This window comes from Myxocyprinus asiaticus, chromosome 39 (genome assembly GCF_019703515.2).
Source record: "Myxocyprinus asiaticus isolate MX2 ecotype Aquarium Trade chromosome 39, UBuf_Myxa_2, whole genome shotgun sequence".
NCBI classification, from domain to species: domain Eukaryota; kingdom Metazoa; phylum Chordata; class Actinopteri; order Cypriniformes; family Catostomidae; genus Myxocyprinus; species Myxocyprinus asiaticus.
This window is the reverse complement of record NC_059382.1, coordinates 6,924,553-6,952,279: the sequence shown is the minus strand read 5'-3', so window position 1 is coordinate 6,952,279 and position 27,727 is coordinate 6,924,553. Positions and strand designations below refer to the sequence as shown.

At 38.0% G+C, this 27,727-nt stretch overlaps 2 protein-coding genes across 2 annotated transcripts; both read left to right on the top strand.

The window, feature by feature from the left end:
* Positions 1-115: 115 nt before the first annotated feature.
* msh5 (mutS homolog 5) lies at positions 116-16,198 on the top strand. Its single transcript, XM_051679127.1, has 24 exons — positions 116-231; positions 322-445; positions 704-784; positions 942-995; positions 2,036-2,157; positions 2,248-2,354; positions 3,094-3,129; positions 3,235-3,317; positions 3,499-3,544; positions 3,654-3,792; positions 3,949-4,011; positions 4,113-4,241; positions 4,369-4,441; positions 4,588-4,697; positions 5,549-5,629; positions 5,951-6,038; positions 6,136-6,322; positions 6,891-7,017; positions 9,358-9,507; positions 9,913-9,987; positions 10,078-10,221; positions 15,294-15,431; positions 15,565-15,638; positions 16,087-16,198. The coding sequence occupies exons 1-24, from the start codon at positions 148-150 to the stop codon at positions 16,196-16,198; spliced, it is 2,427 nt and encodes an 808-aa protein (XP_051535087.1). The 5' UTR covers positions 116-147.
* A 4,713-nt stretch (positions 16,199-20,911) lies between these two features.
* Positions 20,912-23,523, top strand: LOC127429858 (green-sensitive opsin-3-like). Its single transcript, XM_051679160.1, has 5 exons — positions 20,912-21,330; positions 21,539-21,707; positions 22,030-22,195; positions 22,479-22,718; positions 22,952-23,523. The coding sequence occupies exons 1-5, from the start codon at positions 20,949-20,951 to the stop codon at positions 23,060-23,062; spliced, it is 1,068 nt and encodes a 355-aa protein (XP_051535120.1). The 5' UTR covers positions 20,912-20,948; the 3' UTR covers positions 23,063-23,523.
* Positions 23,524-27,727: the final 4,204 nt, after the last annotated feature.

Here is a 27,727-nt window from a genome sequence, read left to right as displayed (position 1 = left end):
TAAAACTAATTTAGTCGACCTCTGCTTCAGAAATGTTATCTGTTTATTCGCCTCAGGTCTGCATTTAGTCAAAATGACATCATTAATGAACAGAATGTAAACTATAAGACATGTATAAAAACTTGAACTATATTTGTACAGTGAAATATGGCGGAAGGCGGTTTAGTACAAGAACCTGCATTTAGAGCAACGAGTGTAGATGGAGATGATGCCGATGAGGAAAATCATGAGGTAAATGATTATTATTTTAATAATATCTCAGTTATGAAGTGATTTGTTGTGTCAGTAACACAGCGATGTTGTATGTTTGTTTACTCGTAGATTTTTTTGAGTGTATTTGTTCAGCAAAGTCAAATTGGACTGAGTTACTATGACAGACGTGATTATACGCTGCATTTCATGCCGGACACAGTGGACAACAGCGACCTCCAGCTGCTGGATAGAGGTACTGCACGACTCAATGGGTGTTGAGAGCCACTGCTCCTACTGTCATGGAAAACCTGGAAATACCATGGAAATTAATAAGCACACAGTTAAATCACACATTTCTTGCAGGCACTGTGTCTGATGTTTGTATCTGCCATAAACTTGACTTGCATGTTAAATCAGGCTATAAAGAACATTGATTTGTGATGCATGTGGTTGATTGGGTCTTGATGTGGCCAGCCTATTAGTGTTTTCACTGTCGTGGATTTTTAATCAGTCATACAGGAGCTGAGTCCAAACGTCATCATAACAAGTGCCAAACAGGACCACAGCTTGACCCAGTTTTTCAAAAATCTCGGTAAACTCTTTATCTTTGTCTAAATTATACTTATAGATTATCAGCACAGTTAATCTGTCTCTTAATCGTCTTTAAATCTAGTGAGTTATCATGTTATCATTCAGACTTTCAAACCAGTGGCTAATTTAGGTTCTCAACATTTTTGCTTTAATTTCAGAATCCAATCCGGATTACAAGCCTGAGATCGTAATGTTTCCAAGTGCTAATTTTGGTAAATTGTGCCCTGTTCTGTATCACTATAGATAGGGTTGCCACCCGTCCCGTAAAATAAGGGATTTTCTCGTATTTAAAGATAAAATGATGCGTCCTGTATCGAATCAATAAAGGACGTGATTTGTCCCGTATTTAAGATGGTCAGATGGCATCACGGTGAAATCGTTCCAGATCCCTAATTTAACATACAAGTTGGAAAATTTGCCTACGCTGCCTAATGGGCTAATACTGTGGAGGGTGTGGGAAGGGACCGTCTGAAAAGTCCACAAATGGTGCTAAAACTGTGGATTTTTTTCTATATAAATGTTCAAAAAGATCAAACAAAGTATGAATATGTTCACTGTGTCATAAAGACAAGTACAGGTGAAGGAAAAAAAATAAACAAATAAAATAAGTACAAATTATTTTAGAAAATTAAATCCGTATAAACCAACCAAAATGTATACATAAATAAGATAAAGACGACAAATAATCGAAAAATAAAAATAAATATATTTTTAACATATAAAAGATGTATTATTTTATTAGTTAGGGTTCAGGAAAGTTCTCATTTTAGCATATAGGAAAGGATATAAATTTTTTTTTTTTATTAATAACGCATATTAACTCAGTGCATTTATTGCTAAAACGGTGGAGGATGTGGTTAGGGGCCATGACCCCCCATTTAAGTGTCTCTTATTTTACAACTTCAAAAGTGGCAACCCTAACTATAGAGCTGTTTAGCCATGACATCAGTTTGTTGGCGAACCTGGAAGGCTAATTCGCCATGGGTTCCCTCTGGATTTTCCTATGGGTTTTTATAATGGGAGATTTGGAGCTTCATAATGCACATTTGTAATTTATGTTGTAGAACAACTGTCCACCTATCGTCAAGTAATCTTTACCACAGACCATATTTTACTAATCAATCCAAAACTGCCATTATAATAACCCAAAGGAAAATCCAGAGGGAACCCATGGTGAATTATTTTCCAGGTTTTTGGACTTGAACAGTAACCTGAACAGTATCAGTTATTTACCCTCTCCAACCCTCTGCAGGCTTGGAGGTCAGTAAACAGCGACTGCTCTCCGCACACCTCCCGTTTCTCCCTTCCTCCATCACAGAGAGTGAGAAAATCCCCTATCTCTCCTCCTGTATCCCATTAGAATCAGTGATGATGGTGAGGCATCAGAGATAGGTGTGTCATGCTAGAGAAATGTCATTGCAGTTGAAGTGAATGGGCATGTCATGACAATCTTCTCTGTCATAGATGAGGTCAATAGGAGGACTGTTGAAGTGTCTTGAAAGAAGAAGATTTGTAGAGCTGGAGGACAGCAGTGTGGGCATCCCTGTATTTCAGTTTCTGACTTACACACTGTAAGACAATTTGTATCAATCACTCATTCAAATCACTGTTTCATACTGCACAACAGTGATTGTCCACTTTTTCTGTGTCCTCGCTTCTGGGAGTATTTTTCTGTTAATTTTCTAGGGATTAAAAAATTAAAAATCTTCAAAAAGGTTCTAAGACATGATCCAACCGAACCAGCTCCGAGATGAATCACAATAATGACTCTTGTTTGAAAAAAAAAGTATATAAAATTCGAAAAAGTGAAAAATCGACTTTGTACTTAACATCTTTTATAGCAACTTAAATACAAGTGAAGTATTTAAATAATAAAAATAAAAAAATAAAAAAAAACAATATAAAACTATATTGTCAGTAATTATAAATATAAGAGCAATATATTTGATTTGGTTCATTGCAATAAATCCATATGTAGTGTGTGAGCATAGGGAGACCCACTTGATTACGATGAGTGGGAGATCGCTGCTGAGCTCTTGTCCAAATTTTTCAGTAGCAACAGGGACTTATAGCTTCTACAGAAGCATACTGTATACCATCGCTTCTTGAAAGGTTTACACGGTATACCTAATAAATTTCTCTATTAAGAAAATGAATGAGGTTTTTATTTCAGAACACTACTGTTGCGCTCTATAGACCTTGTGTTGTTTTGCTTTGTCTGTAAACATGAATAGTACTCTGTATTTTTACAATTTGTTTTACAATTACAATTAGTTTTAAAGTCTGTTTGATTTGTTCACTATTTCACAGGAAGAATGTTGTATACATTGACAGAGATGCATACAGGTTGGTCATATGAACAGGTCTTTATGAAGGGTCATCCCCTGCTTCATTTGTTGTGTTCATAAAATTTTTCTAAAGAGTTCTAAAACCTGTTTACACTTTCCTCAGTGCACTCCAGATCTTTAAATCTGAGCTGCATCCTTCCGTTTATAAGCTCCAGTCAGGAGAGAAAGAGGGACTAAGTCTTTACGGTAATCAACATTTTTCTGTTTACAATTTACAGTTAAATAAATCCTGTTAAGTTATAGTGGTTATAATGAAATATTTATTGTATTATTTAAAGTTAGTGTTTACAGTTTATTTAAGAACATTAAATCTGTTTTTATGGGGCGCTTGCATTGTGGGAAAACTATAGTTTAATTGTGTTCGCAGGTGTACTGAACTGCTGCCGGAGCAAGTTTGGTTCTCTTCTTTTACGGTAATTTTTACCTACTTTTATAACAGACAATTCAGCACATTTAAAAGTTGTTTAAGCTCACAATTATAAAAAAATGAACCTCCTTTCTCCCTCTGTCTCTCTGTCTCAGCCAGTGGTTCCACAGGCCTACTCGAGATCTGAATGTCCTAAAGAGACGGCAGGAAGTGATCCGTTTCTTCACATCACCTCGTAACTCTGCCGACCTCAGCACATTACAGAGCTGCCTGCGGAATATCAAGAACATCTCGGTACAGTTTTCAGTGTTCTTTGTGTCTGAAGCTCAACTTCATATAAGTATTATGGGTTTTACAGTTTCAGATGATGTTGTGATTTTTTGAAAACTAAAAAACATCAAGAATGAGAGAACAAGGAATGGTCAACAAATAATTGACTCTTTCATACAGATGTTGCTGCAGAGAATGTCTCTCTCTCGCACTAAGGTCATCGACTGGCAAAATATATACAAGGTGTGCGCACAAAATTCCATTAATTAATCATAGCTACTGTATACACTTCCTGCAGTGTGTTTGTCATACATTTATTGTTCCCTGTTTGTCTCTTTTATCAGACGGTGTACAATGCAGTATGCATTAGGGACACTGTTCGCTCTCTACCCCAAACCATTCAACTTTTTCAAGATATCAGTGAAAACTTTACAGATGACCTGTACTACATTGCCACATACATCAGTAAAGTGGTGAGAGAGAATAATAGAGCACAGGCCAACACATTTTACGCTTTTTGTTTGAATTATTTTTGTATTTTTTTTGTTAAATTATTACTGAATTGTTCTTAATGCATTGTGCTTGACTTTTTCATCGCAGGTGGACTTTGATGGAAGTACAGCCGAGAATCGATTCACCGTAAGGCCAAATGTACACTCTGTTATCGACGAGAGTGAGCGGTTTTCCATTCATTTCTTGAGTTTTGAATAGTAACCACATCTAATTGCTAGTGGTTTAAATCAGGAACCTTGTCAACTCTTGTCATCTCAGATTCAGATAAATCAACAAATATACAAAGTTTTATTATCTTCTTCACAGAGAAAAGAACAATGATGGGTCTTCCAGACTTCCTAACCGATGTGGCTCGTACAGAGCTGGAGAACCTCGACCCTCGTTTCTCCACCTGTAGCGTCATCTACCTCCCTCTGGTCTGGACATGATTAATGCTGCTCTCATTTCATTAAAGCTAGACATGTAATCTAATGCTTAAGGCCCTGAGCTGTTAACATAAAGGGTGCAGGTTCAATTCCACGTTGGAGTGACCCAATAAATAAAGAGGCAGTGAGGTCACCATTGTGCCCATGAGCAAGGGTGACAGTTTTTGCAATTAGTGTTCTGCAGTGTAGTCAAATGACAAGCAACTATAGAACATGCATTAACCACTCTGACTGTAAACAGTTGAGTTAATAAAAAATGTTTGTGTAAGCAGAGGTTGTGTATTGAAGAGGAAATAGCTTGTAATTGGTCATACATTTTTTACAGAAGGTGAATTGTGTATTTCTGCACCACTAGCAGCACCAAACGGAATTGCAAATACATGGATTGGCCAAATGCTTTTACAGTCTTCCATTGTTTTGACAAACTGGAAGTCATACCCCACACACAAGCCATTGGTTGAGCCCGGAGCTGTCATGTTGTGCCACTCAAACAAACAGCAATATTAAAAAAAGTTACACAAAGCAACACAGGTTACATTTTTTGAAAAGTAAGCCTATGATGGGCTTTATTAGTTGTTCTTGCGCATTAAACTTTTATAGGACAACTTTTTTTAAACATATTTAGGGATCTTATCATTAAAGTAATAATAAAAAAAATGAATAGGTTTTAGGTTCCACGGGTGCTAATTTATAATGACTAGCATAAGGAATGCATTTCAAGGCAAAGTCTGTAATAGCAGATATGATCAAATGCTTGTATACATTTTAATGGATAGTGATGGTATTATTTTGTTGATATACGCAATAAAAACGTAGAATTTCATACTGTGTTTTGATGACAGATTGGATTTCTGCTGTCATTGCCAAGATTACCTACCATGCTGGATAAACAGAGCTTTGAGATTGATGGTCTTGACTTCATTGTGAGTATGCCAACATTATGTTGACTATGCACTGTTATTTAATTATAATAAAATGTCCCTTTTTTTCTTTTCTATATGCGGATTTGTAGAAAATGTGTATGAATCATTCAAAACAAATGTGCTTCCTTTCAACATAAGAGCTTGTTGACTAATGTCATCCCTCAGGCTGTGGTATCAAAATTGTTCCAATCATTGGTCATATCACAGAAATTTCATGTGCATGTGGAGTGAATATCTCTGGCATCTTTGTCATTCACCCATTAAAGTTCAAAGGGATTGTTAAGAGCTGATTTTTGTGTTTTACTTGTGGTATTGGTTCAGTTTCTATCACAAGACCGACTGCATTACCGCAGTGCTCGAACCAAAGAGCTGGACACCATACTGGGAGACCTCCATTGTGATATAATAGGTAATATTTCTTTCTTTCTTTCTTTCTTAATGATCTGATTGCATGAAACTGGTGTCTTTTAAAACTGTACGTAACTGTTTGTGTTGTTTTTTTCCAGATTTGGAGATGTCCGTAATGAGGGAGCTTCAAGCCTTGGTGCTGCAGCGGAGTGGCTGTATGTACAAGGTCATGACCCTGTGTGCAGAGCTGGACTGTCTCATGGCTTTGGCTCAAGCCTCTCTGGACCACAGCTACCGCTGTCCAACTCTGACACCGAACCACAGACTTGCCCTGGTTGAGTCACGGTACACATCATAGGCAATTCTAGACCCTATTTAGGCTTCAGCCTCTCTGTTTTTCATCTCTGGCCCCCTAAAATTTGTGATTTACTCAGCTGTCAGCATGCAAATGATCACTTTAGCCTTGTTAAATATGATGTGATCATGTGTTCTCTTTTCATGTTTATGGAAAACAGTGGCTGGAGTAAGCTATCTTATGTTATTTCACTCTAATAACATGAGTAGTCCCCCCACTAGTCGTTTATAAACTCACTGTTCTCAAAGGCAATATCTGCACACAGCTGTCAGAGATGTGCTTCAAATGTACATTGTTTAACTGCGGCCTGCTCTCCATTGTAGTGACATCTCAAAATAAAATACAACTATATGTGTTATTCTCACAAAGTTTGACAACCAGAAAATCTAAATATTCTTGGTCTTAATTCTGAACAATATTTCTATTGTTTTAGAGCAACTTACTTTTACTTACTTCTGTTTATATTGCACTGTGCACATCATCTCTTCTGATGAGTTGAATGCTGTGTGTTGCAAACTGGCAGCTACAACTCTCTATCTCTCATTCTCTCTCTCTCAGACACCCTTTGCTTGAGCTGTGTACTCCAGTCTGTGTATCAAACAATTACTTCAGCACTGAAACTGAAGGTAAAGTGAAAGTTATTACAGGGCCAAACTCCTCCGGCAAGAGCATCTACCTCAAACAGGTAAGCACAGCACGAAACATCATAGATATCACATTCACAACACACAACATATATGCTCTAAATATAAATGAACATTTCATAGAGGTAGCACTCTAAAATGAGAATAAAGCCACGAAAGACAGTGTTCCATGACCCTTGATTGAGAATAATCGTGAATATAAGTCAAGACATTGTTTCCTGTACAGCTATTGAGGAGTACCATTGACACTGCAGTGCCTGTAAACTTGTGAATTCTATGTGGTGAAAGAAAAAGACTGCATGTCACAAATTAATATATTGGCAATAAATGGTCAATACAACTATTATACAACTATTGTTTTGTGCATCCTGGCTGCATACTACAATGAACATACAGCACATAGAAAAGAATCCCTTGATTGATGCAGTTCTTTTCATTGAATCAGTCAAATCTTGGGGTGTAATGGTTCGAATTTCTCACAGTTCGGTTTGTATCACGGTTTAAGGGTCACGGTTTCAGTACGGTTTAGTATTTGCTTTGTTAAAAAAAAAAAAAAATATATATATATATATATATATATATATATATATATATATATATATTACTGCCAAATCCAAAGAATAATCTATGGCATTTGTAGTAAAATCATAGTAACCACAATATAAACATGGTTACTGTCATGGTTACAATATTTAGTAAAATCATGGTTACTATATAGAAACTACAGTATTACTGTTAAAAAAACCATGGTTAATTGTATCAAAACCATGATTTCTGCTCAGAAAACCATGCTCACAGCAGTCATGGTTACTACAATATTACTATAGTAAAACCATGGTTAATTTTTGTCAGGGACCTTAACTAAAAAAACAAACATTTTCTCTAATTACTAAATCAACATTTTTACTTAATACCTGCACTAACACGCTTCATGCATCAACATAAAGTGCACTTCAAACTCATCTCAACATATTCAATATTCGGAAGCTGTACATCACTAGAGAAGGAATAACCTTGCTATTAGAATGCATACGAGAAGGGATGTTGTGATAATGCTGCTCGAGTATTTTAATCATACATGGAAATCCCACATGAACACCCTAACTGCTTTAGTTATTGTTTCATGTCTGTCCGAATTAGCACTGAGTGCCTGCTTAAAAATGGATGGGAGTGTGTGCAATTTCATCTCACCTGCGTCTCTCCCTGGGTGATGTCAGCGTAAATGATTGATAATGTATCAATGTATTACTATAACGGCATCTTAATGCCATTAATCAAAGCACATTATTGACACTCGCGATAGATTACAGCCGCGCGAGGAAACAAGAACTCGCGTGCGAGTTTTAAATAAACCCTCACATGCATTATTGACATATATTACCAGTATACAGCACTCGTGTCGAGTGATATCTGCAAACAGTGCTTGTTTTGTAAAAGTCTTTTGACCATCGCTGTTGTAATTGACTGCAAAAAGAAAATGTTCCCAGAAAGGAGAAACGCAGGGGGCTTCTCTATCAGCGTTTCATTTTCTACACTTGCCATTTTCAACTATACACAACGCTTGCGGAACAGTGATGTCATCAAGTTGACCCACGTGAAACACAGGTGAAGCGTACCCATTTACAGATCCATTCAGGTGCATTAGTGGAGGTTGTAACTGTGCCTGTTTTACGCTTTGTTTTCTTGACCAAAACTTGTGCTCCAGATGTGTCATTAAACGTGAGGTGAACTGACCACGGTGCCAATGCTTCCCGAACTGTGGGTGGCGAACGGTACGGTTAATTTTTTTACAGAGAACCGTTACACCCCTTGTTAAATCTATTGCCAAATCAAACTGAATCGAACACACCTATCTGGATCGGTCCAACAAAGACTCTTTCGCTCACTGAACAGAAGGTTATTATGTCTCAAAATGAGTCAAAAAAAGTGACTGTGATATGTGTACTTTTTAAAGGCAGTGTTAAAAATGAAAACTAATCTTTAATCAGACTAATTACTGACTGGTTGTTCAAATGACAACATTAGATTAAAGATACATATCCACAGTTTTGTTTTCATCAAACCGCACAATGATGACTCTAAGACATTACAGACAATACAGCTTCATTTTCTGTTATAGCATAATTTTCTGTAAAGCTGCTTCGTGATGTGTGTTGTAAAAAAAAAAAAACAAAAAAAAAACAATTACTTGACTTGAAATTACTTGACTTAACAAATATTATTTAAATAACGAATTAAAAAGTAATACATTAGAAAAAAGCAGGGTGCCCCCTGCTTTAAAAACTAAATCCTGTTTGGAAACACTGAGTCATAATATGTACACATGCCATCAATGACCTTTGACCTTTTGTAAAATCCTGGATTCTGGTTGGTCAATAAAGGTGGGTCTGATTGTGTTCATGGCCCTGATTGGCTCAGATGTACCTGCTAAAGAGGCAGAGATTGGGCTAGTGGATGGAATCTTCACCCGCATGCAGAGCCGTGAGTCTGTATCAGTGGGTCTAAGCACCTTCATGATCGACTTAAACCAGGTGACACCACACACACACACACACACACACACACACACACACACACACACACACACACACACACACACACACACACACACAAACAAACAAACAAAGGCCCTGTTTACACTTTGTATTGCTGTGATATTCGTTTTGGGTTATCCAATCACAAATGGTTAAAGACAGATTGCTGTTTATACTTGGTAATGCTTTATACTGTGCACGCTTTTTAATAACCAGAATTATTCATATTTAATTAAGCATTCTAATACCGATCATTCGTGGATCGATCCAGAATTGTTTGACAAAGAATCACAATGCATCAGTGAATAAAATTTTGCCCCCATTCCAATTAAACTGCGATATCATCATTCAGATCCAGATGTTTTCCAGTAATTGTGATACAGTACATGTATTCTAATCTAGATGGCTCAGTCTCTGAACCACAGCACAGCGGATTCTCTTGTTCTGGTGGATGAATTTGGTAAAGGAACCAACACAGTAAGTGTGATACAGCACGTAGGAACAAATTATTTTTAGTAGTTGGAGAACAGAAAGGACCCATTTAAACAAATATTGTATGTGTTACAGGTGGATGGATTGTCTCTCTTGACTGCATGTCTCAGTCACTGGTTGCGTCAAGGTTCGCAGTGTCCTCACGTGCTCTTGTCGACTAACTTCCACAGCCTCATACAGTTGGGCATGATACCTGATTCTCCATTGCTGTCTTTACTGGTATCACTGTTTTTCATTGTCACTCGTCATTTCTTGTTTATGTTGAACTGGCTGATATGGCAGTTGTTTTGGGCTTATAGATGAAATTACCATTACCTCACAACACAGGCAACCACGCTTCCAGGTCATCCAAGTCATTCATTATTTTTTTATACAGATAATCCCAATTGTTTTCTGTCTTTTAACAGATACAAAACCAAAGAAAGAAAACTATTTGCAACTAGCACATGAATTTTCATTTCATCCATCTTCATGTGATATATGCGCCTTCACTTACTCTCTCTGTATGCTTGAGTTTGAGGGGAAAAAAAAGAGCGCTTTGATCAGACACACTCCGTACACTCATTGTAGTCCTAAACACTGTGACTCCAAAAATCATATGATGCTGGAAAAGAGTTTTTGTGTGTCACTTTTACTTACCCAATAACAACGCTGGATTCAGCAAACAAACGAACTTTGTCAGGCTCAACGCAACAAACCCAGAAAAATCAATTAATACTAAGGCCGCAGTGCACACTTCGTGTATTCACAGAACAGTATGCATAAAATAACATTAAAGCATGAATAACGTAACATACGTGTTAGATGGGTTACATTTAAACATAAGTTACACCCCGGAAAATATTTAGTCTAATTTGTTACACAGTGCTGATTTATGAACAGCACTATGTTTAAAATATGGCTCCTGTTTCTGGTGGTATAACGCTGTGCGTGCTTGTGCTGCTGCTTCACGCTGGTGCCCGTTTGTTTTGTTTGTTGTTGTCATGTGTGTTCATTTGGTTTTTTTGCTTCAACTGTTCCTGGGTCATATTGGATCTATACCGATATGATAACGATTATTTTTATGTTGTTTACATATCTGATAACTGATATGCAGAACCGATTTTTTTTATTTAATTTATTTTTATTTCGTCTTTATTTTACAGTGCAAATATTAAACAGAGAAAAAAATTGCAAAAATGTTATATTACAAAAGTTTTTTATATAATAATTCCAACAACAATATAATTTGACAACCGCTGATTTCAAATGGAGAACATAAATAAATGACAAGGGAGTCATTGCATGAATGTAATCTTCCATTTTAAACTAGACCTACAGTTTAAAGGTTTAGGTGTTGTTTAATAGGCTAATGGCAAATAGTTTGCAGGATACATACAAGTATACATTCTCAGGAAAGTGAAAAACAATAAATACATCGCTGCGATTACGAAGTCCATCCTGATTGGCATCAGAATTATGAATAATATTTCATCAGTCTCTAGATTATAGCAGCTGCCTCATGACCTGCTGACAGAGCTGACATTTTTTGTTTTACAGTGAACAGCACATCTGCAGCTTATTTTGAAGCAAATGGCATGCAAATCTCATTAATGCTCTCATTGTCATTCGACACAAAGCTATTTTAGACATGTTTATTGTGACACAAGTATTTTGCCCCATGGATGTCTTTACGTTTATGCAAAACTTTTACTCGAATGGTGTCGCGAGATAATACATTTAAACAGAGCTGTAATCGTGTAGATGATGATTCATAGTGAAATAAAGTTTAATAAGTAAATGTTAATATAATTTAGGGAATTTTAAACAAGTGGATCCTGTTAAAACCTGCGCTGGCATAAGGTGGCCATTCTGGCACACTGCCAGTCATTCCATTGTAACATGAGCATCTACCTGAAGGACAATTTTACAAGACTAATAAACACAGCCAACAGAGAATTAAATTCATCTGTCATATTTCCAACATGCACTCATCCAAGGCTCTTCGAGTTGATTAATGTGAAGTAATGTTACGTCTTTGGGACTTGCAGGATTTGTCTTTACGTGAGTTTGTCTCCGTTTCTGAGTGCTTAAACTACACATCAAGCATTTATTTAACACTTCTCACTAGAGCATGAATGGCTGTTACGTTTAATAAAATGTATTAATTCAAGCAATACATTGCAAAAGCTAGTTACTTTATTTACCTGTGGACAACCCCCAGCATTGTTTCCTTTCCTCTCACACGCACTGCAGCAATGGCCGTCTTGTGTGCAATTTCAGAAACTCCCGCTAGATGGTGCCAGTTATCGGTAGATCCGATATTACAAAAACGATATCCGATTAAAGAAAAATGCTTGAATATTGGAAAAAATATTGGAAAATCCATTTTATCAGTCGATTTTTACCTGGACTCATTATGCTAAGAAACCTGTGGACTGACCTTTTTTTTTATTCCCACCACTGATCTGCGAGCCCTCTTCCTTCGGATCCATTTCCTCCTCGACACTTTGGTACAGTGAGTTTCCACTTTATTTTATAATTTGTGTTGGAAATCTTTAGTATGGTTGGGTAGCCTTCCTTCCTATGGATTGTGGTGTGTGTCTGACATGGTTCTGGCTAACGTTGCATTATCGGTTAAGTGTCTTTTCGGGTATTGAGCTGTTATTGGTCATGTCTCTCCATAGCTTCCCTCAAATGCTGCTACTTGGTCTGTTTGGAGTACTTTTTGTTGGCCTTAACCCTACTCTATCGACCGTTATGGTTGTCCAATACTCAGCTTCTAAATTCAGAGATTTTTCCGCCTCCCCACAGATACATATTAGCAGTGTAAAGAACTCAGAATTGTACGAACTACCTGGTCCCCCATAAATCTCCACCTTGGAACCATAAAATTAATTTTGACAATCTGAGATAATTTCCCATTGATCCCCACTACGGCAACCATGAACTCTCTCCTTCCAACTTAGACTGTGCCTTGCTAAACTTTCGCTCTTTAATGGGCAAATCATCACTACTCAATGACATGATTACTGATAAAAAAAACCTGACATGCTTCTACTTACTGAAATTTGGCAGGTGCCCTGTGACTTTCTGAATTTAAACCTGCTAACACTGCCTGGATACACACATTTTTCTAAACCACGACCTCATTGAAGGGGTGGAGGACTTGCTGTGATTTGCCGTGAGAGTATTAAATGCACTTTGACTGAGTTTCAAGATGTTTCCTCTTTTAAGTATATAGTCTTTAAAGTTGTTGGTCATCTATCATTGGCTGTAATTTTAATCTGTCTACCTCTAAAGTCTCAACCTGCCTTTGTTTTCTGAGCAACATGAGTTACTGACTATTTCTTGTGCCATGTCCTCATCTGTTATTGTACTAGGTGATTTCAGTGTACATGAAAATACTCCTCAGGCTAATGAACTGATGTCTGTATTTGAATGTTTCAAACTTAGACAGCATGTTGACTTCGCAACTACCTCTAGGGGTCATATAATGGATCTTACTTGTACATCTGGCTTATCAAATGTCTCTGTCTCAGACTCTCATTTTGCCATTTCTGACCACAAACTCATAAGAGTTTAGCTTTAGTTTTCCTATAAACATGCCATTCATGGAAAAAAAATTTTTATCTTACGGTAAAATCAGCTCTGTCAACCCCACATCTTTTTCTGCTTCAATATGTGCCTCTCCTCTATTAGACTCATTACTTTCTCACTGTCCATCAATGGTCTGTTCCAACTATAATGATGCTATTTCTAATGCACTTGAAAAGCATGTGCCTGTTAAAAATAGGCTGGTTCCCTCCAATCGCGCTTCACCCTGGTTCACTCCTGAGCTCCGGGCTATTAAAGCTGAAGGCCGTCGACTTGAAAGGTTGCATAGGAAAACTGGACTTACTGTTCACTCTTTGGCTTATGCAGAACGCCTGCTTAACTATTGGGCGGCTATCACTGCCGCACGCTCCTCCTTTCTCTCTTCCTTCATTAAAAACTCTCGATGCAGACGTAAAGCACTTTTCGCAACTGTAAACAAATTCATTATGCCTCCAGAACGTAGCGTATCTTGCTCTGATGAGCTTGTGCAAGGTTTTTCACAGACAAACTAAAGTCTATCTATTTGTCTTTCACCAGTGATACCCCACATATTTCTAACTCAGGATCTATGTCACACTGCTCAAATTACTCTCTGACCACTTTCACTCTTACTACTCCTGCTTTTAGTGATCTAATTATGAAGTCTAACTCTTCTCCCTGTCAACTTGACCCTGCTCCCACCTCTCTACTCAAAAAATGTGTCTCTGACATCTCAGCTACTGTCTCACATTTGATTAATTGTAGCTTAGCCTCTCCCACAGTCCCAATTGAGCTATAAACTGCTTCTGTTACCTCAATTCTTAAGAAACCTGGATTATATCCTTTAAGTCTGAATAGTTACAGGCTCATTTCAAATTTACTGTTTGTAACAAACATTTTAGAATGAGTAGTGGCATCTCAGCTGCTATCTTACTTAAATTCTAACAATTTTTTTTTAACCTTACCAGTCTGATTTCCACACATCTCACAGCACTCATCTCTTTCTTTTGATTCTCATATTTCCACTGTTGTTAAAAACTCTCTATCACTTACAGAATACTGCATGCCTCCAATCCTTTCTCACTTTGGCTAATGCCGAAACCTTGGTGCATGCTCTGATCACCTCACGTCTTGATTATTGCAATGCCCTCTCTGTTGACTTATCCCAAAAAAAAAAAAAAAAAAAAAAAACATTGCAAATTACAATATGTCCAAAATACAGCAGCAAGTTCTCACCTTCACTAAGCGCTCTGTCCACATCACCCCTCTTCTGCGTGATCTCCACTACCCATTGTATCCCGAATTCAATTCAAAAACTCCTTCTAACATTTAAGGCTTTAAATGGTCTTGCTCCAGTCTATTTGTCTGATCTACTCCACCCGTATCTCCCCACTCAGTCCCTTCGATCCAGTGAACTTGGACTTTTTTCAGTAACAAATTTCGATTATCCACCGTAGGTGGTGGGTCATTCTGTGCTGTGGCTCCTAAACTATGGAACTCACTACCTCTTAGTCTTCGTAATATCACCTCATTATCCACTTTCAAGTTCCAGCTCAAAACGAATCTCTTCTCTATACCTTTTGAATAATCCACATATAAAATAAGTTGTTTGTGTATATTTGCAATGTATCAATTAAATGTATCAATGATACCAGCTTATTGTAAAGCGACCTTGAGCTTGGGAAAGGCGCTATATAAATAAAACTTCTTCCTCTTAAATTGTTGTTGTTTGACAGACTCTAGAGACGGCTATAGAGGGGGAAGAGCTGGTGTTCTTGTACGAAGTTAAAGATGGCATTTGCCAGTCAAGTTACGCAGGTAATATTGCCACTCTTGCTGGCATCCCCCCTGCCTTGGTCAAGAGAGGAGTTGAGGTATGACACAGTTTTACAAAAAATTTGTCTTCCATTTTAACCAAATATTTGCATGCTTTTATGTTTTTTTGTTTATTTATTTTGTTGTCTCTAGTGGATCAATTTAATGTCCTAAATCTTCTTGTCTGTGCAGGCTTCAGATTTGTACAGAACAGGAAGGCCCATAAAAAAGATAGACAGGCCCTCTGCTGATGAACAGAACAGCAGGTAGGGGATAGTTCTTTTTAAGATTATGTCACATACTGGTAGAAAAAATGGTTCAGTTCAAGTCAGGATTTGGAAATGCAATTAAATCTGGAGTAATTGCTCAGCAAGTACAAAGCTGTTTCGGGGAAATCACACAAATCGCTTTATTGTTTCACTTTGGGGTTCAGAAATGTGGATGTAACAAAATTTTCAAGTGAGTTCCTTTCAGAAAATGTATTTTTTTCTAAAAAAATCAGAATACATTTTATGTATAATACATACTGTACAGTAGTGGAGGAGGATTTTGGACCAGTGTGATTTCACTGTGGGTGGGGCAACCTAACACAATGCCACCTAGCTTTGCTGTCTTTTCACAAAATGCTGCAAGTAACCCAGGAAACAACATGTGCAACTAGTAAACCAAGTCATGCTGCTCGGTTCTGAATGTTTAATATAATTCCTGATTCAGGTGTGCTGAGGTGGTGGAGAAATTCGTCAGCCTTGATCTAGATGATCCGGATCTGGATCTCAAGTTATACATGAAAGATGACTTGCAACCAGCTCTTGAAGAGTTGCTGTGACACTTAAAGAAAAGTGAAAGCTTAAGTCACTGTGGGTTCACATCCTGGAAAAAAATATATATTGTTCAATGTGCTCCCTGTTCTCAACCAAAAAGTTTAAAGCTTAAAGTTAAAACTTTGTTTTGAACCATATCTGTTGCTGTCTTCTGAATTGCAAATGTTGAATGTAAAAGTGATTGACACTGAATCATAAGATTAAGTAAATTCTAGTTTCATTTCATATATAACATAAATTTCAAACAGCAACAAACACAACAAGACTGGTGTATTTGTTTGTTTTGATATTTTTAATTAATGGAACTTTCAGGACTCACATTCCTTATTTGATTATTAACACTCTAGGGGGTTGACTTGATTTCAGAGGAGTGCAACTGAGTTTCCTCAAGGAATGACTTGTCATGGGCATGGCATTGGAAAGAAACAACTACTCACATCAATTAAGTTCTCATCTGCCGTAAGAGAACCAAAAAGATCTGATACTCTGATAGATTACACAGATTACCCTGTGTGTGAAACACCAATCACACAGGCACACTTAAAGGGATAGTTCACCAAAAAATAAAGATCCTGTCATCTTTCACTAAGCCTCATGTCATTACAAACTCCTATGACTTTATTCCATGGAATGCAAAAGGAGGTGTTTAGTAGAACATTAGCCTCAGTCACCATTTATTTTCATTATATTGAAAGAAGATTAAAGTAAATATTGACTGAAATAAACACTCTCTAACATCTCATTTTGTGTTCCATGGGATAAAGAAATGCATATGGGTTTGGAACAACATTAGGGTGAGTAAATGATGACAGAATTTTCCATTTTGGGTGAACTATCCCTTTAATGCTGAACATGAAGTATAAGTCTTAATTAAGTTCTTTAATCCATGTTCCACCTTGTCTGAACATCTACTGTGGTCAGACTTGGAAGTTCTAAAAAACAACCAGAGATGTGATCTAATGAGTACAACGTCCATAAAAAATGGCTGCTTTAAAAGTTGTAAGATGTGGCCTGCAGTGCGGCTTTTACTTTCAGCCTCGGGTGATTTGTACATACATCACCATTCAAATGATTTATTTAGCTTTCTTAGGTCCATTCAGCTACTCCCAGTAGCAGTGCCGCTATTACAATAAGTTATGACTGCTTTTGATGAGGTAAGTGAAACATTTATGTTCATGAAAATTGTTTTTATGCCATAATGATTATGAATTTACTGTCCGCTTATGTGTTGTAAAGGATGTTGGAGAAACAAATCGAATCTTGTAATGGTGTACTTGGTCAGATTACACATTACATGGGGTTAGTTTGCTATATTGACAAGACACGCACATCTGTTCAGCAAAACTGATGCCATGAATTTAGATCATTTAAGATATTTGAAACTTCATATATCTAGGAAACAATACAATAAACAGTATATATAATGAAAATTTAAGAAAAGGAAATATACTATTGCTCTCTTTCTTTCTCTCTTCCTCCCATTTTAGGTTAAAATATAGGATGAGAAGAGAATCAGATGTGTTTGTAGCTTTCAGAATATCATGCTGTTGTTATGAGATACACTATATTGCCAAAAGTATTCGCTCACCCATCCAAAAAATTGAATTCAGGTGTTCCAATCACTTCCATGACCACAGGTGTATAAAATGAAGCACCTAGGCATGCAGACTGCTTCTACAAACATTTGTGAAAGAATGGGCCGCTCTCAGGAGCTCAGTGAATTCCAGCGTGGTACTGTGATAGGATGCCACCTGTGCAACAAGTCCAGTCGTGAAATTTCCTCGCTACTAAATATTCCACAGTCAACTGTCAGTGGTATTATAACAAAGTGGAAGCGATTGGGAATGACAGCAACTCAGCCACGAAGTGGTAGGCCACGTAAAATGACAGAGCGGGGTCAGCGGATGCTGAGGCGCATAGTGCGCAGAGGTCGCCAACTTTCTGCAGAGTCAATCGCTACAGACCTCCAAAGTTCATGTGGCCTTCAGATTAGCTCAAGAACGGTGCGTAGAGAGCTTCATGAAATGGGTTTCCATGGCCGAGCAGCTGCATCCAAGCCATACATCACCAAATGCAATGCAAAGCGTCGGATGCAGTGGTGTAAAGCACGCCGCCACTGGACTCTAGAGCAGTGGAGACGTGTTCTCTGGAGTGACGAATCACGCTTCTCCATCTGGCAATCTGATGGACGAGTCTGGGTTTGGCGGTTGCCAGGAGAACGGTACTTGTCTGACTGCATTGTGCCAACTGTGAAGTTTGGTGGAGGGGGGATTATGGTGTGGGGTTGTTTTTCGGGAGCTGGGCTTGGCCCCTTAGTTCCAGTGAAAGGAACTCTGAATGCTTCAGCATACCAAGAGATTTTGGACAATTCCATGCTCCCAACTTTGTGGGAACAGTTTGGGGATGGCCCCTTCCTGTTCCAACATGACTGCGCACCAGTGCACAAAGCAAGGTCCATAAAGACATGGATGAGCGAGTTTGGTGTGAAAGAACTTGACTGGCCTGCACAGAGTCCTGACCTCAACCCGATAGAGCACCTTTGGGATGAATTAGAGCGAAGACTGCGAGCCAGGCCTTCTCGTCCAACATCAGTGTCTGACCTCACAAATGCACTTCTGGAAGAATGGTCAAAAATTCCCATAAACACACTCCTAAACCTTGTGGAAAGCCTTCCCAGAAGAGTTGAAGCTGTTACAGCTGCAAAGGGTGGGCCGACGTCATATTAAACCCTATGGATTAAGAATGGGATGTCACTTAATTTCATATGCATCTAAAGGCAGATGAGCGAATACTTTTGGCAATATAGTGTATTTCTGTTGCTGTTGTAACTGTTACCATTTATTTACTGTACATGTAAGCTTGTAAATATTCACATAAACACCTGAAAATGGCTCAAACATACAGGAAGCAAAATCTAAGAGCCATGTACCACTATTCAAAAATACTTGTTTTGACATATGCTGGGAAATCATTACATACTGACATTGATTAAAGATTATACTGAACTGATTCAAAAATTCAAATGACTCAAAAACTAAGCATTGCCGAATTCGATCATATGTTTCCTCAACACAGTGAATGATAAGCAGACAGTAAATCCATAATCATTTTGGCATAAATTAAAATTTTTTATCTGTACTGTAGAGCACAAAACAGAATTTACCAAAGCTGTTTTTCTCAGAAATAATTAAGACTTTGAAAAGTAGCTGCTGTAAAATCTGACATATCTTTAATATTAGATTTTTAAACCAAGACCATGACAAATGACAGAATTTGGGGAACCTTTTAAAATGACATGACATTTACAAAACCTTAAATCTTATTTACTGAACAGATGAAGGCAGACGTTAAATTTGTAAGTGACGTAAACTTAATTCTAATTAGTCAGGATTATCAGGATTGGGTTGAGGAATTCTGGCAAAAGGAATGAAGGGTGCCACATCGTGACAAAGAGGAAGTTAGATTAAAGGACTTTAACCTACATTTGTTTATTATTTTATTTTAATGGATATTGCCTGAAACCACTAAATGGTATTTATAACTGCCAGAGATAAGCAACCTGTCACTTGTCAGGAAAAAAGGCAAAAAAGTCAGTAAAACATTTCTGCTCTGTACCATGTGCTTTGAACTCAGTGCGCCGGTGGAAGAATTGCGTTGCGTCTAAGTCCATTAACGTGAAAGGAAAAAGAGGCCATCCAAAACAAGACATAATGTCTGTCATCCATCACGCCTTGATCTTCTTGATCCAAAAGGGCAGTTCATTTGACATTTAGGTAACATTATAAATGCATCAAATTTGTGTCAGATTTGTACACAATAAGCTCCCCCTTTTCATTGAAAGCACTTTCAAAATTCACGTTTGTTGGCATAAATGGCCCATCACACAATTGCTGCTATTCTGGATCAACAATTAAGTGTTTCTGTAGTTATTTAAGGAGGATCCTTGTCAAGTCAGAGCTATTTATTTTTCCCACTTACTGTCAGTTTGTGAAGGCAAACAATGGGGGCTGAGGCTGATGATGAAAGGGTCAGCCACTCATTCTAGATTTCGTGTCTGACTGAAGAACACGCAATCACTGAGGCTCTTAAGAAAACTGCCCCATTTCTGACATAATGAAAAGATAAAGGCAACATTTCAAGTGTTCTTTTGTTCCCTTCTTTTATTCTTTTCTTTAATACACATACTGTATTTTACTAACCATTTTTTCATCACCAAAAAAAATATAAAAAATAAAAAATGAACTAATTTATTTGCTGTCAGCATCAAAATATTTACTTACAAACAAGTAAGAACATTCCACAAATGGGTAGTGAAAATAAATGTTTTTAGGTGACTGTTTTTTTTTTTTTTTTTTTTTAACCAGTTCATTTTAAAAAGTCTTGCAGTGTGACAAATGAAAGTACACATATTCCATGTAGTCTCTCAATTAATATAAGGTCAAATGTGAAAGCCAGACACTACAGTCACAATTGTGTTTTGTAAGGTCAGTGTCAGATTGCCTTGATAATCCCTACAGATCTCTTGTTGGACTCGACAAGCAATTGTTTGGCATGTTTCACACCTTTTAATGAAGCTCCATCAGATTAGCTCTCCATCCGTCACTTTCTGCACATCCATCCTGATCCCATTTTGTCCCTTCCCCATTAATCTCTGTAAGTCAATCTACTCAAGGTATAAAAACTACCACCACAATGCAGAAAGGACACAGAAGGGTAGGCAAAGCGCAAAGATAAAACTCAAGATCATCATCGTAGATGTCTGAAAACATGCCTGGGCTTCATGGTTTCGAGGGGGACAATTTCTATATCCCTTTGAGTAACCGCACAGGGTTGGTACGGGACCCTTTCCTGTACACACAGTATTATCTGGCAGACCCATGGCAGTTTAGGCTTCTAGCTTTTTACATGTTCCTGCTCATCTGCTTGGGCTTTCCAATCAACGGTTTGACTCTTTTGGTCACGGCACAACACAAAAAACTCCGGCAGCCGCTGAACTATATCCTAGTAAATCTGGCGCTTGCCGGGATGATCATGGTCTGCTTTGGCTTCACCATCACCATCACTTCAGCCGTGAATGGCTACTTCATCCTTGGGCCAATGGCATGCGCCATTGAAGGTTTTATGGCGACACTTGGAGGTCAGTGATGCTAAAAGACTTTAATTAAATAGCAGGGGTGTAGGAACCATTTGAAAAATTGGATGTTTTGATAACTCCCAAAAATAATCCCCCAGTTATAATGGTTGCTAAACCCTTTAAGATATCATAGAACCATCTCATATTGACATCTAGCCCTTTATGGAGTTGATTTACAAAGTAAAAGTGATTTGTCTGATTTTCCCATCAGGTGAAGTAGCACTCTGGTCACTGGTGGTGCTGGCCATTGAAAGGTACATTGTGGTCTGTAAGCCCATGGGGAGCTTCAAATTCAGTACAGGACATGCCATGGGTGGAATTGGCTTCACCTGGTTTATGGCGATGGCTTGTGCTGCTCCACCACTTGCTGGCTGGTCAAGGTGAGCATCTTTTTTTCTTTTCACTTTCTTTTCATTTTATTTTATCTATTAGTTTGTTCTATAGAAAAAAGGGCTTGTGTTGTGTAGTGGTTACAGGTCTTGGCTGATAATTGAAAGGTTCAAGGTTCAAATTCATTCATATTCAAGGTTCAAATCATTGTGCTCTTAATCAAGTCACTTTACTTCAGGTTGCCCTGGGGGGATTGTACCTATAATAAGTTTGCTGCAAGTCACTTTGTTTAAATGACTGCTTACTTAAAAAAAAAGAACTTCTCTGGTATGTTGGTGGTTATTAATTTACTCGGGGTGTCTGTTCCTACAGGTACATTCCTGAGGGCATACAGTGCTCGTGTGGGCCAGATTACTACACTCTTAACCCAAAATTCAACAATGAGTCTTACGTGATCTACATGTTTGTTGGCCACTTTATAATTCCTGTGAGCGTCATCTTCTTTACATATGGACGACTTGTATGCACTGTCAAAGCGGTAAGTACTCCAGACAGATTCTTGGCAGACTAACTGTTCTGCATTCTACAATTATTCTATGGTGGTTTCACTCTATAATTGCTTTTCCATTTTCTTGTAATGATTTCTATTGGTTAGTGTCATTAAAACTGATCTGATTTGAGAAAAAAAGTCATTTCGGATATCATAGCACACCTTTAATTAAAACGATATACTCACCAGGGAATGTAAACATAGGCCAACAAACTGTAGCACACCTACCGCAGAGGAACAGGATGTCAATACACATTTTATGACTTGACAGGCCGCAGCACAGCAGCAAGATTCAGCCTCCACCCAGAAGGCTGAGAAGGAAGTGACACGTATGGTCATCTTGATGGTTGTGGGCTTCATGGTGGCCTGGACCCCATATGCCAGTGTTGCTGCTTGGATCTTTTTCAACAAAGGAGCCCCTTTTACCGCTCAGTTCATGGCTATTCCTGCTTTTTTCTCAAAGAGCTCAGCTCTCTTTAACCCTATCATCTATGTGCTGCTAAACAAACAGGTATGCTCACTTTTTAAAGCTTTAAAGCTGAAGTGTGTCATTTCTGTGCCTCTAGCGCCACCAAACAGTAATAAAAATAAACAATAATAAAGCACCTTCGCACCTTGAATAACCTTCGTATGAACACAGTGTAAAAGCTTATCAAATACTGTATGTTATTTTTGTATAACCTTCCTTCAGAAAGTTCCTTAAAGATGTGGTTTTTCTCTGTCCTATCATTTGGCTCTCTGTAGTTCCGCAGTTGCATGCTAACCACTCTGTTCTGCGGTAAAAACCCCATGGGAGATGAGGAGTCTTCGGTGTCCACCAGCAAGACAGAGGTGTCTTCTGTGTCTCCGGCATAACAGTCTCCTGCCCTGCCCACTCACACCCATAACTCTTGGAATTTTTGGAACATTTGAAGCTCTTCATCTTGCATGCTCCCACTCCCTCCATGGGTCTCACGCGAGCACACTTTGCAAAGGGTCATGTCATGGACATGCAGACAAGGCTGCCAGTTTAATTTGTTTGGCTGCTTCTTCATCACAGGTTTGTTGTTATTGCTGAACTATGTGAGCATCAGAATTGTAATGGGATTTGGTGGAGCCAGTCCTTTTTAGGGGTGGTGGGTCCTGACAAACTGCTAACCAGGATCTTGATGAATGTTTCCCTTTCACATAATATTCTTCTCTTTGATGTATTGTGGATACGCTGATGCAAATTTGTGCTGGTCTGTTGAGGGCATTGTTTGCTGTATATATTTTTGTATCTTAACAAAGCATATGAAAAATAATATTTGGATGTAATAAAACCTTGCATTTACGAATATGTTTGTTTTTGTATTTCTTCAAATTATTCTCATACTGGATGAACACCTGTACACAATAATACATGAACAAAATTAAAAGATATTCCATTTGGGGTTTCTCAGATGCAACTCTAGGCACCCTTTAAAGCAGTCTCAAATATTCTATTTTATGTACTCAAGGAACTTCAATATGTATTCCAAAGCCTCAAAGCTTTTCTCTTATGATGGGGTTACTGGAGGAACCATAAACAGTCCTTAGAGTTCTTTAGAGTTCTTGAAGGAACTAAGAGTAAGGCCACGTCCACACTAATCCATTTTGATTCATTTGAAAACTCTGTTTTCAGTTTTCTAACATCATGGTTTTCGAAGTATGCAGCTATGGAGAACATTTGTGAAAGTCTCAGTTTTTGGTGGAGTAAAACACAGTTCTAGTGTGGACGAGAGGCCTAAACATCTCAATTAATACATTTTTATACAAATATTTAGTAGTGTGTCCATGGCCTAAGTTTCTAAGAGGACTGAAGGTGTATCTAGAGGTTGTACAGAACAATGTTTCATAAATTCAAAACAAGAAATATTACAAAGAACAAAGAATATCACGTTCGCCCTCTGTCTCCCCTTCATTTCCTATTCCTTAAAATGAATAGCCAAAAGACCAAGAAAAACAAACTATTTACAATTTCTGCATAGTAATTGATAACACAATGATACATTTGCTTGTGGTGTGGAATAGTGGATAAACATCTGAGCTGATAACTGAAAGGTTGTAGGTTCAAACCCAACAAGGATCCATGCAACGTTGATATTGTGTGCCTGAGCAGCTACTAAACAGTAACAAAATCCAACATCCTCAGTCAACTGTCAAGACCATGCCCAGGTCATATTTCATCCTAAAATAAGAAATCATATTTTGCTTAAAGAGTATAATAACATAAAAAATAAAAAAAAAGTGCATAGTACACCCGTTTTTAAAAAGCCACACGATTGGAGGTACAAATGGTGCATGATGAATTGCTCGCTGAACTTAAATACTTAGGGTTAGAGGTTTTGAAGAAGTATGAGCAATAGTAATAGTGATGCTTGCCTTAGCAAACCATGATGGCATCTTAATTGATGTGTTTGATCTTCCATTATTCTCACAAAAGGATGAGGAAAATGAAATATGAATGGTGTATATATATTTAAAGCTCTTCGGTGTTAGAACATAAAAAAGAACCATAAACTGATGTCAGACTGTCACAGACAATGAATGGTATGCCATAAAATCGTTTAACCTGTTTTCAGTAGAGTACTCACCTTGAAACACTACTAAACCAAGCATATCTCTCCTAAATCACAGAACTGTGCCAAATCCAGAGCACTGGAAAATAACCAGACTTTATTTTCTCAAGATTCTTAACAGATTTTGACACCTGCGAAAAGGAACAACTGTTTATAGCTTGTTTTGGCAGTCAAACTGCTGTGGATTAAATCACCAAGCTATTACCTTTAATTTATTTATTTAATTACCTGATCTCATCTAATTGTTTGATGTTCTCTGACCTTTATTTCTAGGCACCATCACCATGTTCCATTTAATCACGGGGTTATCCGAGAACATGAAGAACCGGGCAAATTGAATTGTATGCCTAGTAACATAAATTATAAACACGGTCAGTTGCTCATGCAGTAAAATGGTAATAGAATCAGAAATGTAGCACAGTGATACATACAGTATAATCTGTCTGCTGACTACACTCACTTGTGTCCATTCATTAAACCAAAACAGACTTAACACACCCAGCTGAGAATTTTTCACAAGACGCTGTTCCGACCCCCTCACCAAATTCCAAATAAGACATCTAAGATTTCATATGCGCCTAATTCAGTCACACAATGAAATCCACTGTGTTAAGAAACCAAGTGTTGTAAGTCTCATAATCTTGTTATCTAGAGTTAGGTGAGCTCTTGATGACTTTAAAGATTAGTCTGGCATGACATATCAAGAGTAATGAGGTCAGCTAAGAGCCTCTAAGGATTTGGGCAGCTGTCTGGATGGTTCAGCGTGTGGTTCGGTGCTTTAAACTCTGTAGATGCTGAAGTCACCGTAAGGTCACTAGCATTCTTCATGGATTTATTGCATTTTGTTGCTTTCATTGAAGGGAAACTGCTTGTATTTTCTTCATAGTATCAATCAGGCTCACCCATTTTGATCAAGACTCTAAACAAATATGCTGTTATGTCTATTCTTTTTTTCTTTCCTTGACACCCAAACCTACACCCATCGTTCCTTCTTGCACATGAAAGGAACATTACAGAAGTTGAATTCTAAAAATCTAATTTATAGTTGACATGTTTCAAAGTTATTGTGGATTTGTAGTGTTGAAACAAAGCACACTGGCTTCTTCACTCATGGGGTTACACAATGAAATGTGTAAATCTTAAAAATAGGCTAAAATAATGTTTTGAGAGTAACTCCCTCTAGTGGTTTCTCTCAAACTATATATGCAGTATATACGCTCACTGGCCACTTTATTAGGTACACCTGTACATCTACTTATTCATGTGTACATCAGTGTAATGTATAAAATCATTCAGATATGGGTCAGGAGCTTCAGTTAATGTTCACATCAACTATCAGAATGGGGAAAAAATGTGATCTTAGTGATTTAGACAGTGGCATGATTGTTGGAGCCAGACGGGCTAGTTTGAGTATTTCTGTAACTGCTGATCTCCTGGGATTTTCACACACAACAGTCTCTAGAGCAGTGTTTCTCAACTGGTGGGTCACGACCCAAAAGTGGGTCGCAGGTCTATTCGGACTGGGTCACGGATGGCAGGGAAAGAATAATGCCATGGTACTCTTGTTGAAGAAAGAACAACACTGTGATATGCACCAAAGTCTTTTTTTTTTTTTCATTACACATCATCACTAAATTGATTCACGATTTTTCAGTAGTAAAAGTTTTTATCAAAAGTGATATTTTGATAAATATTTTATAGTTTTATATTAAATAATCTGTTAGGTAGAATCTATTATTATAACAACAGTTGCAGTTGTAGTTAAAATTTCTAAATGTGTTTCATAAATACTATAATTTATTATTATTAGTAGTGGTAGTAGTATTAGATTAGCTACGCTGACCTAACAATGGCAATGAGGAGCCATCTATGGTCTTTCCTGTGCTTATATATCACTGCACTGTAAATATAAGGGCAAGTCAATAAAGGGCTTTAAAGTCTGGACCTCCAAGTCTGGACTCCAATAACTTAACAAATTATTAAGTTTTCCTCCTGTGTAATATATGTTCCGTTTGAATGATGTTTGAAATTAGGAAATAAATGGGATAGTATATATAATGAGCTCATATAAATTAATAGGCTCTTAAATATTTAAAAGGGGGAGAGAAAACTTCTTGTTGTTGACATCAACAACACAAATTATGTCATTTGATGCATGCCCTTGTAATGGGAGCCAGCTGGTGCATGATAGCTGTGCGGTAAACCTCAATCCCCTGGCCTCAATTGACACACTAGCGACTGAAGCTAGGAGCTATAGCCTTTAGCCTCCTCGTTAGCATGTCTACTTCCCATGCCGTAGACCCTGGTTCAAATCCCGCTCGGACCAGGTCGAGCAGGACTGATTACACCCTTATAATTGAAAACGATGAACAAAACTATGCAAGATAAAAGAAAATCTGACCCAGTGTAACCGGCCCTGGTCGTCCCGCTCCGAACGGGACTCTAACCGGCGTGGGAGGCAGGTGCACTAACAAGGAGGCTAAAGCCTCTAGTGTCAATCGCTCGTGCATCTCTTGAGGTTAGGAAAGTGAGGTTTATACACATTGCACAGCTATCTATCAGCTGGCTCCCGTTACACTCACCACCCCCAAACCTCACTCCCATCTGGGTCATGGCACCATTAAAACTGGCCCTGGTCACCCCGCTCTGAACGGGACTCAAACCAGCGTCTCCAGCGTGGAAGGCAGGTGCGCTAACAAGGAGGCTAAAGGCTCTAACGTCAGTCGCTAGTGCACCTCTTGAGGTTAGGAGAGTGAGGTTTATACACATTGCACAGCTATCTATCAGCTGGCTCCCATTACACCAATTTACATTAAATGCAAGTTACGTTTTTACTATGTTGGGTCACCACTTGATGTCCTATGTAAAATCTGGGTCCCAAAGCAAAACTAGTTGAGAACCACTGCTCTAGGTTGCCTCCGCGTCTGAGATCGTCAACCCG